Source organism: Anser brachyrhynchus (assembly GCF_964034855.1).
Source record: "Anser brachyrhynchus genome assembly, chromosome: 3".
Taxonomy (NCBI): domain Eukaryota; kingdom Metazoa; phylum Chordata; class Aves; order Anseriformes; family Anatidae; genus Anser; species Anser brachyrhynchus.
Genome location: NC_137696.1, coordinates 63,722,583 through 63,734,257, shown reverse-complemented (window position 1 = coordinate 63,734,257; position 11,675 = coordinate 63,722,583). Strand labels below are relative to the sequence as shown.

Below are 11,675 nucleotides of genomic sequence, written 5' to 3'. Positions count from 1 at the left end.
AAATTTTCTGTAGTGAGATACCTCTTCACAGATCGTGAAGATCTTTTGACAAAATTTGCATGTGCTGTCATTAGGGAGAGGCTGGGGTTGCCCCTTGGCGTGAAAACTGGGGGTACGGGGAAGACCATCACTTTGAAAGGGGTTCAAGTAGCTTAATATATTACTTTATTATTGTTAGTAAGCCCAAGCCGTGCAAAGAAGATGATAAGAATCCCACAACAGTAAGCTATTGAAAGAGTAAGAGAAGAGGAACAACTCCTCTTTTTCTCTCTTATTTTATGCTGCTATCTATGACAGAAAATCTGAAGCTCAAAGCCCAGTCCCAGTGAAAAATAGTTAAAGATCTTACCTTTCAAGAGATGAAATAATTGCTCTTCTTTCAGGGTTAGATTCTTTGGGATCTTAACTTGGTCAATCAAACAAAAAAGGGCTATGCAAAGGCAAGTTTGTTGTGTTGATAGTATATTTGAGATGTGTACAAATATACATATTTTCAGAAAGGTTTCTTTTTCCCGACAGTGGCCAAGGTGGAAATGTTCATTAAAATGTATTTCTCTGTTTCTTAATTCACCACAACTGCCTTTTCCATCACTCCTCTCCTAATCATTGCTTCATTCATTTGTGCTCTCACACACATTACTGATAGAGTCAGAAGGGATGCCTTCCATCATCATACAGCATAATTTAGATACGAAGCTGGGTGAATGTGTTGATAACACCACACAAATAAGCTGATATTCCTGATTTTCTGTTTAAGTGCTGACCAAATAAGCCCTAAGTCAGGAAGGCAGTAAATGGCATTTGTAAGAAACACAGTAGCCTTTTTATATCACAGAAAGGAGGTGTCTTAAAAGGGACTTTAATATTAATTACATTCTTAATTGAGGTGTTCAGAAGCATCCTTCCTGTCACAAAGAATTTATTTTTCCTGTAAAATAGTGAGGTTGTAGCAAAAGATGAGGACTAGAACTCTTGCTTTAACTTTTGTTTGCCTGATAGCTCCTGTGTAAATGAGTATACAACTTATTTTCTCTTAACCTTTTGTCTGTCAAATCCCTTTAGAAGATTTTAAAGTGTTGGAAGAGGTAGACCTAGCAGATTTCCAGATCTTAAGGCTAAATGCAACTTCTGTTACCATTCAGTATGACTAATACAGTAAGAAAGATAGAAGTATATTACTCAATTTCTGCATTAAGTCCATAATTTCTGGTTTCTCTCTTAAAACGATACCTAGTCATGGACTTAGGCTGTTGAGTTGAGGAAAGCCCTCAGCATTCCTAAGAAAACCAGCAATGTGGCTAATCCTGTATTTAAAAATGTGCACCCCGTTTCTAGTCTGACTTGGTGAAGTAATGGACAAGGAATCACAGACAAATACAATAACAAGTTACTGCTGGTTTTACAGATATGTGATGTATCTCAGTATTTTCCCTCTGTAAGAGGGATACTTTTGAACTCTTACAAGATCTGTGCAGTTTGTGTTTCAGCCAGAAACCTGGCATAAGACCCAGTCTAGCTGAAACGGTCCTTTTAAGCAAAAGTTCATCAGTATTCCTTCAGGGAGTACTTACCTCAGGGCTTCCTCATTAGCACCAAAATTGAATATAAATGATGAATATAAAGAAACTGTTCCTACTCCTTTTATGGACAATGTCTATTCATGTATAATTCCCGAAGAACGCATTAGGAAATACGAGTAGCAGTTAAGATCCAAGTTGAGAAAAAGAGACAGGTGCAGTTCTGGGACCATATAGGACAGGAAAAAGTATTTTTATGTTTCTGAGTCCTTACTTAGCTGCTTTGATTCATTCATCAGTTTTTCTTACGCTGGAGGGGGAAATACATTAGTACACAATCTAGTAGTCTTTTCTACAAGCTAGGTGCTTAAACAGTATTGTAACGTTGTATTTTCATAGGTCGGAAACACAGTGAAAGGAGGTAGGAATTTGAGGCATTGGCACAGGAACATAAGCATGGAAGAAGTGAAGTAAGCTAAAGAGAGTTAAAAGGGAGATTTGCAAGTCAGTTGGTTAAAAGCCTTTTTCAGCTGGTTATGATCTTTCGTTAGAAAGCTCCCCCCTTACTTGTTACTGGATAAAAACCAATGCTAAAAAAAAAAAAAATAATCCCTTAGTTACACTGGAGTGTGATGTCTATCTAAAAACACTGAAATATCTAAAAATTCTCAATACTGTGTTGACTTGCACAAAATATTGTTTGTATTTTATGTGGACTCCCTTTGACCTTGCCAATGTAAATGAGCTGTCTCCTTTAAGACAGTGTGCTAACCTCACTGTTTGCTATGGCTGGCAGATTTTTATAATTAAACTTGATGATCAATATTACCTTAATTCAGACATAACTATTCCCATGAATTGCCGTATCAAGGAATTACTTCTAATAATTGTGTGCCATTTTGTTAATAATCATAGCAAACATTTGGCATCTTGTTTCAGTTTTGATTCCCCAGCTTTTAGTGGCAAGGTTTTTATGTTAAGCATCGATGCAAGTTTGCCCATCAGCTGATCCTCTCCCTTTGAGAGCTGAGCTTCTGTCAAATGTAACTGGTTGTTCTCCAATATTTCAGAGGGAGTTAGGGGTCTTACCTTTTACAAACGCTTCTGGGTGCTCAAAGGTATACCTAAGTGGTACTAGCCACTTTTATGTGCAACTGTACACAGGTGGGCTTTTTTAAGCGATTGGCCCACATTTTCTTATATATACCTCTCTACCTTGATTTTTTTTTTTTTTTGCTGTAGCTGATTCTAGTCCTTGAGGTACTTGTTTAAGAGATATCAGACATCAAAACAGCATAGTCTACCTACATCTGTATCATGATCCTCCACCCAGCAATGTGTTAAAAAGCATCTTTAACTTGAGTGGTGGGGTCAGTGGAGCTACTCATAGGCCTCCTTTGAAGCACCAGGTCATGATTTTGGGACTAGGCAAAGATTCTCCGTTAACATTCACCACAAGAAACTTACCGCAAACGCACGGAGGTCCGTGTGGATATAGTGTGTGGCCAGCCCTCTCACCCCTCTTCCACAAAGGTTGCTCCCTTGAAAGAGTTGTTCATTTTTTGGACCCACCCTGGAACAGTTACTCTCTCTCTAAATCCGCCCTCAAACAGTTATTCACCTTATCCACGCCCCCAAAGTGACGTCAGTGGAAAGTCCGAGAAGGCAGCAGCACAGAGCTTTCAAACCCTCACGAGGCAAGAAAAACATTTGCTTCTTTTCTGTGTGTGGATTATTTTTTATTTTTTTTTCTTAATGTTAATGGTTTGTTGTATTTTGTCTAAGAACAGGCATGAGCTTTGTGGTGGGAGGAGTATGTTCACAGTAAACCACTTCAGCAGCTACCAAATGACACAGCTTTGCTTCATCATGTAACTAACCTTGGAAGCTGGTTTTTTTTGTTTGTTTTTCATTTCAAATTTTCCTCTAGGATAAAGCTTACTCCTTAATTTTCCCTAATTGATGTCATATGAATGGATTTCACAGTTGTTGTGAAAACCATGAAATACTGTGGTTCATGGAGGGAGGGAGTCAAATATTTCTGGATTTTTCATGTCTCAAACGACAGATCACAGGGATTTGATTAAGTATCTCTCATACTCCATTTATTTTTTTCTACCAGTAGGTCAGCTAACTCCGAGGAAAATGTATGTGCTGCCTGTTCCACCTGGGAAGGAGGCATTGAACCACTGGGCCTGGTTGTAGGGGTGTAGTTTCATACAAATAGTGTTTTCAGGAGTACTGAGCACTTTCAGATGGCTTTTGGGTCTGACAAAGCTGCAAGTGCTCAGCTGTCTAGAAAGCAGGTCTTGTATGAGCTAAGCAGGGCTTGGAGTTGTAACAAGTCCCAGCCAGCTTGACCCCAAATATTTGTCCACGTACCTCTAGGCCATGAAAAGGATGATGATTACAGCCTGATCCTGCAAGGTACTGAGCACTCCAGTCCCCATCCAACAACTCATTTATCTGGTACCGATTTACTGGGAAGTTAAAGGAGCTTTGTCCCTCATTAGCACCATTTGGTGCAATGGATGCTCAGTTTCCTATAAGTATACAGGCTTTGCCTCTTTCCCTTCCCAGCTCACCTTTCTGGTTAGCTTTGTAGATATATCCTGCCCTTTGCTTTGTACCTGGCAGTCATCCTGATGACTACTCGTGTCTTTCAAATTAAGCTTGTTGCTGCTTTGCTGGACTGTGACTGGAGTGTTCAATTTCCCTTGCAGCACTGCATTCTAGATGGACTATTTAGTTTTCTACTCCCTACTCTAGTTCGTTTAATAGAGTCACTTCTACTGATGATTCATTAACTATTCTAGCAATCTGTTGCTGCTGAAATGCTAGGGTTAGTTTCTGATTTTTTTTTTCCAGGCAAAATCTCTGTTAAATGTGAGAGCTCACATGGTGTTTTTGTTAGGTATGATGCACTCACCAGGATTTGAGGGAAACCCAAATTTCAGCTTCCAGACTCTGATGAATGCAGACAGCCTCTACATGGTCTCACATTACACTCTGCTGCTTAACCTAAAATTGGCCAACTCGGATTACTACAGGAAGAAGCCTACCCAAGCCCCCGTGTTGCTGGTGAGTTATGGAATACAGGAAAACTGTTTTGAAAACACTGTTTTGTTTCCTTTCACATAAAGCAGCCCACATATAAATGTTCTTCATGCTGCTTGCTAAGTGGAGAAATAATAATTGCAAATGAAGCATTCTCCAAGCTACTTATGAATCTTGCATGATAAATGTCATGCCTCTGAATTACACAGCTTCTCTGAAATTCAGGGGGAATGAATGCTGCTTACTGATGATCATTACAGTAACAGTCATTTTGATGGATAGTGCATCTGCAGAACAAATCTTCATTACCATCGTGTAATGAAGCAAGTATTGTTAGTGAACACTGTCAAGGGACATACCTTAATCTTGCAACTCCTTTTGAGCATAATGACAAATTTCTTGCTTAATACTAGCTTTGTGTTTACATAGATGAAGACATGAGAAGTTTGAGTGAGATAATTAGTTTAGGTTTTAGTCATATAACTGATGATTTTTGTGACACCTGGGATTCCTCAGGTTTTGTTGTTGTTGTTTTGTTTTAAATTGTTTTGAAGGCTACAGGCATTCTAAAACTTGAATCTATGCTTCTCAACTCAGCTGTCGAAGGTGAGTCATTCCAGAGTTTTCCTAGAAATAAAAAAAAATAATGAAAATCCAAAACCAAGGAACAAGCATATATGGAACAAGCCAAAACATTCTGTCAAAAAGTACCGTTCTTGCTGAATTTCCCACGTAAGATAATTTATTTTCTAGGAAATACTAAAAACAACTGGTTTTGACCATCATCATCAGTTCTGGTATGCTTTTCAGCAGCTGCAAGAGCAAATCAGTAACTCAAAACTTCCTTTAGGGCCAGTCCTGTGCAAAACACACCTAAGTATTGTTGAAAATAGTTCAGATGTATCTAATTGGGCCCGAGTTTATCTGTGGTGAATGTTCAATGCAAAAGAGCCTGATTGCTGGACAGGCAACATTAGGTGCCACAATTTCATTTTTATTGGAGTTGAGATCCTATCCCCACCTGGTGGAAAAAGTGAAAGACCAGCACGTGCCATTGTCATGGTGCAAGAGCTGTCACTACGATTTGTATCTTGCATGAAGTGCAATAGGAGAAATCTCCTCGTGTATGTTGTTGTACAATGAGAATCATGTTCATGTCATTCTTGCCATAGAGACACATTGTGATTCTTGGTTTATTCTTATTTTTTGTATAATTTCATTTCTACTCCTGCATTATGTTATGCACAGGAATGGATCTAGAACCAGAAGTGCTCACGCTATAGGACTTACCATTGTCTTACATCTGGCTTTTATGGTTGTCTACAGAAAGAGTTCATGAAGCAGGTCCAGTCCAGTGGAGTGTTGATGGTGTTTTCCCAGGCCTGGGTTGAAGAGCTGTACCACCAGGTACTAGAAAGGAACATGCTGGGGGAAGCTGGATACTGGGGAAGCCCCGAAGAGCACAGCCTTCCACTTATCACCATGCTGACTGGTCAGTATTTTGTTTTGATATCAGGGAATAACTTCCAAACGTGTGTCTAAAGCTACAATAACACACTGCTTCACTCCATTGCATACAGAACAGTGTGTAATCATTCAACGTGTGGTGTTTCACTAAAGTACAAGTAAAGAAAGAATCAGACTCAGCTGTGGCAGATACTAAGTGCATGTTATGTATCAGGCAGAAAGCTTTTGGAGCCTGGGTTTAAAAACAAACAAAACCCCTGAAACTTAGTAGTAGTCTTGATTCTCTGTGGCCAGTGTCATCAAAAGCTGAATAGACTGGAATGTCCTGTTGTATTGGCTTGTATGATACCATCTGTGTGACGGCAGTGTCCCGAAGTCAGTTATTATCAGGATCCAAATGAGCTCTTTATTGCCTGCGGAGGAATGTTTGCTAATTGAGATGAATAATCAAGATATAGCCAAAAAAATGGTTCTGTTATTTTCTCAGAAAGGTGGCTGCCTGATACTTCAAGAGGTACAGATAGACTTCAGGCATTTTTTCAGGAAGAAATATGCTTCTTTACATACTTTTGGATCCAGTAACCTACTGATACTGCTAAAAACCTATCTGTAAAATAATACACTTTGCTAGCATACTGTTGGTTTTATGTTTTTTTTTTTTTAAATAACTTGTTTGTTTGTTTAAATAACTAAAAGTATAATGGAGACAGGAAGGGTAGATTTGTTCACTGAACCAAAGTTCTTTTAATTCTTTCAGCTTCAGCTATGGTAGGCTTGGTACCTGTTAATGACAAACAATAAAGATGCTGTTTTCTTGATGTCGTAGCAAAGCCATTTCAGTATGCCTGTGGTGCAATACAAATACAAGTAGTGGAGTCTGATCCTGGAAGCCTTCCAAAGATTGGGCTCCCCTTGGTTCTGATTTGTGCTATGCCAGGGGTATGCCAAATGGCAGTAGTAAGAAGCTGAAGACCCACAGCACCTCTAACAAGTGCTGAAAAACAATCCTTAGCTTCATTTGAGGAGAAAAATTAAATGGGATCTGCTGAAACACAGCAAGATGTCTGTGATACTGTACTGATATAAAATGCACTGTTTCAATGTATGTACTGTATGATTATGATGAGGTAATTAAAACATTGTATGCAGGGAGAACACTGGCTTCATTAACAAAGAGCAACGCCATCAAAGAACAATGCTCTGAAAGGCTTTTGCTTATCATTTTGAGCTCAGAGTTGCCTTTAAATATTGAGTTGAGTGATAAATAGTCAGTTGGGAAGCTGAAGAAAACACTTCAGAAAAATAATATCTGTGAATTGTGTGGAGAAGAGAGAGAGAGGGATTTCTAGAAAGCAAATCAATGTGATGCCCCTAATATTAAATTCTATGTTACAAAGATAATCTTGTTGTGTTGGAGAAAGGGTTGTGTTTCTTTTGAGATTGAGCCCACATAAGTCTACTAAAAATCCCATTTAGGATATAGGATCCCAGTGTGTCTAGGAACACACAGTAAAAGGATTTAGCAAGACTTGAAATGAAATACTCAGAAATACAGAGATCTAAGGGCGAAGGAGGTTCTAAACTGTAAGAAATACCGTGTAATCTTTACTAAGAGTTATGTTGACTGTGTAACTCTGGGGGGCTTTTGTTGAGTGGGTTATTTCCCTTCTCCAAGAAAAGGTGGGTTATTCTGGGCAAAGCATAATGTGCCACTGCTTATGTTTATAGCAAGGCTTCGTAAGGCTGCCAGAAAAGAGGAACTAAAAGACATACCTGAGAAATCAGGAGCACTAGAACCTACTTGAACAAGGAATCAGTAAGAGATGCTTTATCTATGTCATCTGTGTGTTGCATGTTGCATAGTAATCTTTTTTTTTTTTTTTAAATGTTCTGGCAGACATCGATGGCTTGGGAAGCAGTGCAATTGGTGGCCAATTGATGGCATCTGCTTCAGCTCAATCTCCTCTTTCCCAAAACCGGAAGACAGATGATTCTGTTGTTGCAGGTATTGAACCTGTACTGTAAGTACAAGTGTATCTGCCGACGGTGCATTGTTTTATACCATAAATTTATAAAAATTGGGTTTTAAAGGAGCAATTTAAGGGCTGAGGGAAGTTTGTCAGTACATCCTACACAAGAATCAGATAGACAGTCCAGTATGCAGAGAACAACTATGACTTTTTTTTAACCACTGATGCTGTTAAGTCATTTTCCAGTAGTAGTAATGCAGTAATGCATTTCTCACTCCAGGAGTTGCTTTTGCCCGATACCTCTTAATCGGCTGTTGGAAGAACATGATTGACACCTTGTCCACACCGCTAACTGGTCGCATGGCAGGCAGCTCCAAGGGGCTGGCATTCATCTTGGGAGCAGAAGGAGCCAAGGAGCAGAACCAAAAGGAGAAGGACTCCATCTGTGTGAGCCTGGATGGACTGAGGAGGGCAGCCCGGCTGAGCTGTGCTCTAGGTACTCCTGCATGTGGGTTGTCATGGCAGGCTTATCAATTGGGATGATAACTTTCCTTGAATGAATTTGGGAGAGAGAAAAGCAGCATCCTGTTCTTGTCGAGGATGATCGAGGAACCTGGACTGCAGAACTCCCCTTGGAGCCCCTCTGACCTACAGCATAGACATGTCCATCCATCTTTCCCTTGACACAAACTGTTGCTTGGATTGCATGGGGATGGGGAGAAAATGCTGGTTCAACATTGTGTTGTTGCTTTACAGGTGTTGCTGCTAACTGTGCATCTGCTCTTGCTCAAATGGCTGCTGCCTCCTGTGTCCAAGAAGAGAAAGAGGAGAAAGAAATCCAAGAGCCCAGTGATGCCATAGCTCAAGGTAACAATGTGATTAAGTGATTCACCTTATCTCATATTGCCTGCAGATGAGGTACTTTGCTATACACAGAAGCACAACGGAAAGAGATGTCAGTATTGTGCATTACTCACTTGCAAGCATGCAGGATGTAAGTCTAGAGGCTTCAATACATGTCCTGCTGTCCTGAGTTCTTAACGTTATGTCATGCTGATTGGTATATATAGAGAACTGAAATTAGTAAAACAACAGATAAGGCTAAGTGCATTTTGAAACCTGCACTTTCTAAAAATTGTGATACTGGTACAACCAGAGGGCATCAGAGAAACAGTAGTGTGATAATGTGTTGTGTGATAATAGAAGCTGAGCTTGCGTCCTGCTCCCTGACTTGTCTGTACATCCTGCTTGCTTTTGTCATCATCAAATATTTAAAATTTTTCAAATCATGTTAAATGAAGCTGGAATGGAAAAAAAAAAAGTAAGATAAAACAACTAAAAAGTTCTGCATCCCTATAACAGTGGAAGTCAGTAAAGTCAATTGTTGTCTCTGATGCCTGGTGGAAAACGAGATAACATCTGATTTCTAATGGAAAAAAAAACATAACAAAACATAGTGTTGCATAAATGTCCCTTCTTGGTACTTTAATTTGGTGACTCAGTAGAGAAACCAAAACTGAATAGGCCTGAGCACAATCTGTGTTTGGATCACTCTGCTTGATATAACTGAAGCGAGTTGGCCAGGCCGTATTGAGGCAAAGAGGAGGCAGCAGTGGTGGCCAGAGGCCAACAGATCTGTTTTATGAAAGCTTAAAAAGCTTCACAATTTGTTTCAATTCCAATGCAACATGAAAATTTCAGAGATTCTCATGAAAAAGAATGAGGTCCAAATGCTTGGTAGTTCAGATCAGGATTAATTTTGCTTTGACAGAATATCTATTACCAAAAGCTCTTTGATGAGAATTTCATATGGAAATAGATGTAAAATCTGTAAACCCTTTTTTCTGTGGCAAAGAAGATTTTGGTAATAATAAATAAAAATCCAGCCAGCTCCAAACAGAAACATGTAATGTTGCTGGCAATGCTGCATCTGTTCTGTGGGCAACAAGATGTGAATTTGGGGGTGGAGGAGTGTTAATCTCAGACTGATTTTTCATGCTCATAAAATCAATCCAAATGGAATTTTCATTTTAAAACTGCCCTATGTTTATGAAGAAGAAATGGGGTGCTGTGGTTTGTTTTTTTTTTCTGAAATCCCCATTCTTTTGTAACTTTCAGACTGCATACATTTACCTCCACTGTATGTGCAAACAAATGTTTGTTGAAAAGCTGGATAAGGTAATGTTCTTTTTATTTTTCATGCTGCAGTGAAACAGAAAGTGGAGCAGAAACTGGAGCAGATGGGGAAAGTGCAGGGAGTCTGCCTACACACTGCTCATGTTTTGTGTATGGATGCAGTCCTTAACGTGGGCCTGGAGATGGGAAGCCATAATCAGGACTGCTGGCCTCATGTGTTCAGGTACTCAGCAGCTTTCCCAAAAGAAACAGAATTTATACCATGTTGCCTGAAAGTACCAGACTGAGACAAAAGACTTTACGTACTCTGGGAGTCTTCCGTATAACCAGTATCAGAGTGAATTAACTGCTGGTATCTGTAAGAGAAAAGACTTCTTTTCACCGCTGTTTAGAGATGAAATCAGTGCTTAGAAACTTCAAATCAATGTTTAGAAATTCCAGCATTACCAGAAAACTGTTGCAGACCCAGGAACCTAAAAGGCCTTTCAGGCTCCTCAGCTAAGCTGTTTGCTCTCAAGGCACATGGGAGGCCAAAGGATGTAAGAAGACAAGTTATCTATGATGTGGCTGAGAGTTTTACTTACACTGTCCTTCTGGAGTACAGATCCAGGCATTTCTTCAGCCCTCTGATTCTAGGGAGATGAGAGTTGCTGTTCTAGGGTGTTTATCCATATTTTCCTTCTCCTGTTTGTTCTCAGGGTGTGTGAGTACATCAGCACGCTGGAGCACACCCACTTCAGCGATGGTGCTTCACAGCCCTCCCTTACCATCACCCAGTCACAGCAAGCACCTGGAGGCCTGCAACCAGACTCGGAGCTGGGGGAGTCTCCCCAGGAACTGACGCCTGAGCAAGAGACCACCCTTAGCAGCAATCCTGTTATTCAGCCGGTTTCCATCCAGGAGCTCATCAAGGAGAGCAGTAAGGGCAGACCTTTTGACTTCCGTGGAGGCAGCCTGCTGTGTGGGACCAGTGCTGCCAAGGCTGTTCTCACACTCTCCACGCAAGCTGATAGGTAAAAGCATGACTAGAGTCTCTGTTCACAGAACAGGACCAAAATGAACCTTTCTGTGGTGCAGTGGGACCTGATTTTTATGGCTGCTGCAGCTACTTGCTTCAGTTGAGTTTCACAAGAGAGCTACGTGTGTGTCACTACCAGCAGTTCCTAAAATACCTGCCTTTCTGCACCTCTGCTGTACCTGCCCTGCTTTGTGGAAGCACTGGGCTGAGTATGTCCGTGCACACACAACAGTGAATATGCCAAGTAAATCACATTTGTCCTGGGAGTGGAAGATTTATTGCTTGCATGCAAATTCATCTATTGTCTTTGCTCCTTAAAGCAGACAAAAATGTAGTTGTCAAGACCAGTGTCAGTCAGAAAAGAGCTGCTGCTGTCAGGACAATGTGGACAGCTTGTCAGCCTGCCCCAAGGTGCTGGAGGAGTGAAAGCCACCATGCATGCTCACAGACTGGCTAGGTTAAATGTCCCTACAGCACAGTCTGCAGACTGATGTGTCACAGACTTTTATT

The 11,675-nt window shown here is 40.4% G+C and overlaps 1 protein-coding gene across 7 annotated transcripts in view; it reads left to right on the top strand.

Annotated features, from left to right (window-relative positions):
• ARFGEF3 (ARFGEF family member 3) overlaps positions 1–11,675 on the top strand; it is a 95,288-nt gene that overhangs the window by 54,633 nt on the left and 28,980 nt on the right. For 5 of the 7 annotated variants that reach the window (XM_080586234.1, XM_080586233.1, XM_080586235.1 and 2 more), the window contains 8 exons: positions 3,131–3,214; positions 4,432–4,598; positions 5,901–6,066; positions 7,939–8,046; positions 8,292–8,507; positions 8,768–8,878; positions 10,220–10,370; positions 10,846–11,160. In XM_080586234.1, coding sequence (XP_080442360.1) covers positions 3,131–3,214; positions 4,432–4,598; positions 5,901–6,066; positions 7,939–8,046; positions 8,292–8,507; positions 8,768–8,878; positions 10,220–10,370; positions 10,846–11,160 — 1,318 coding nt within the window. The remainder of the gene's footprint in view (positions 1–3,130; positions 3,215–4,431; positions 4,599–5,900; positions 6,067–7,938; positions 8,047–8,291; positions 8,508–8,767; positions 8,879–10,219; positions 10,371–10,845; positions 11,161–11,675) is intronic. The other 2 variants (XM_080586236.1, XM_080586232.1) reach the window with 1 other exon arrangement.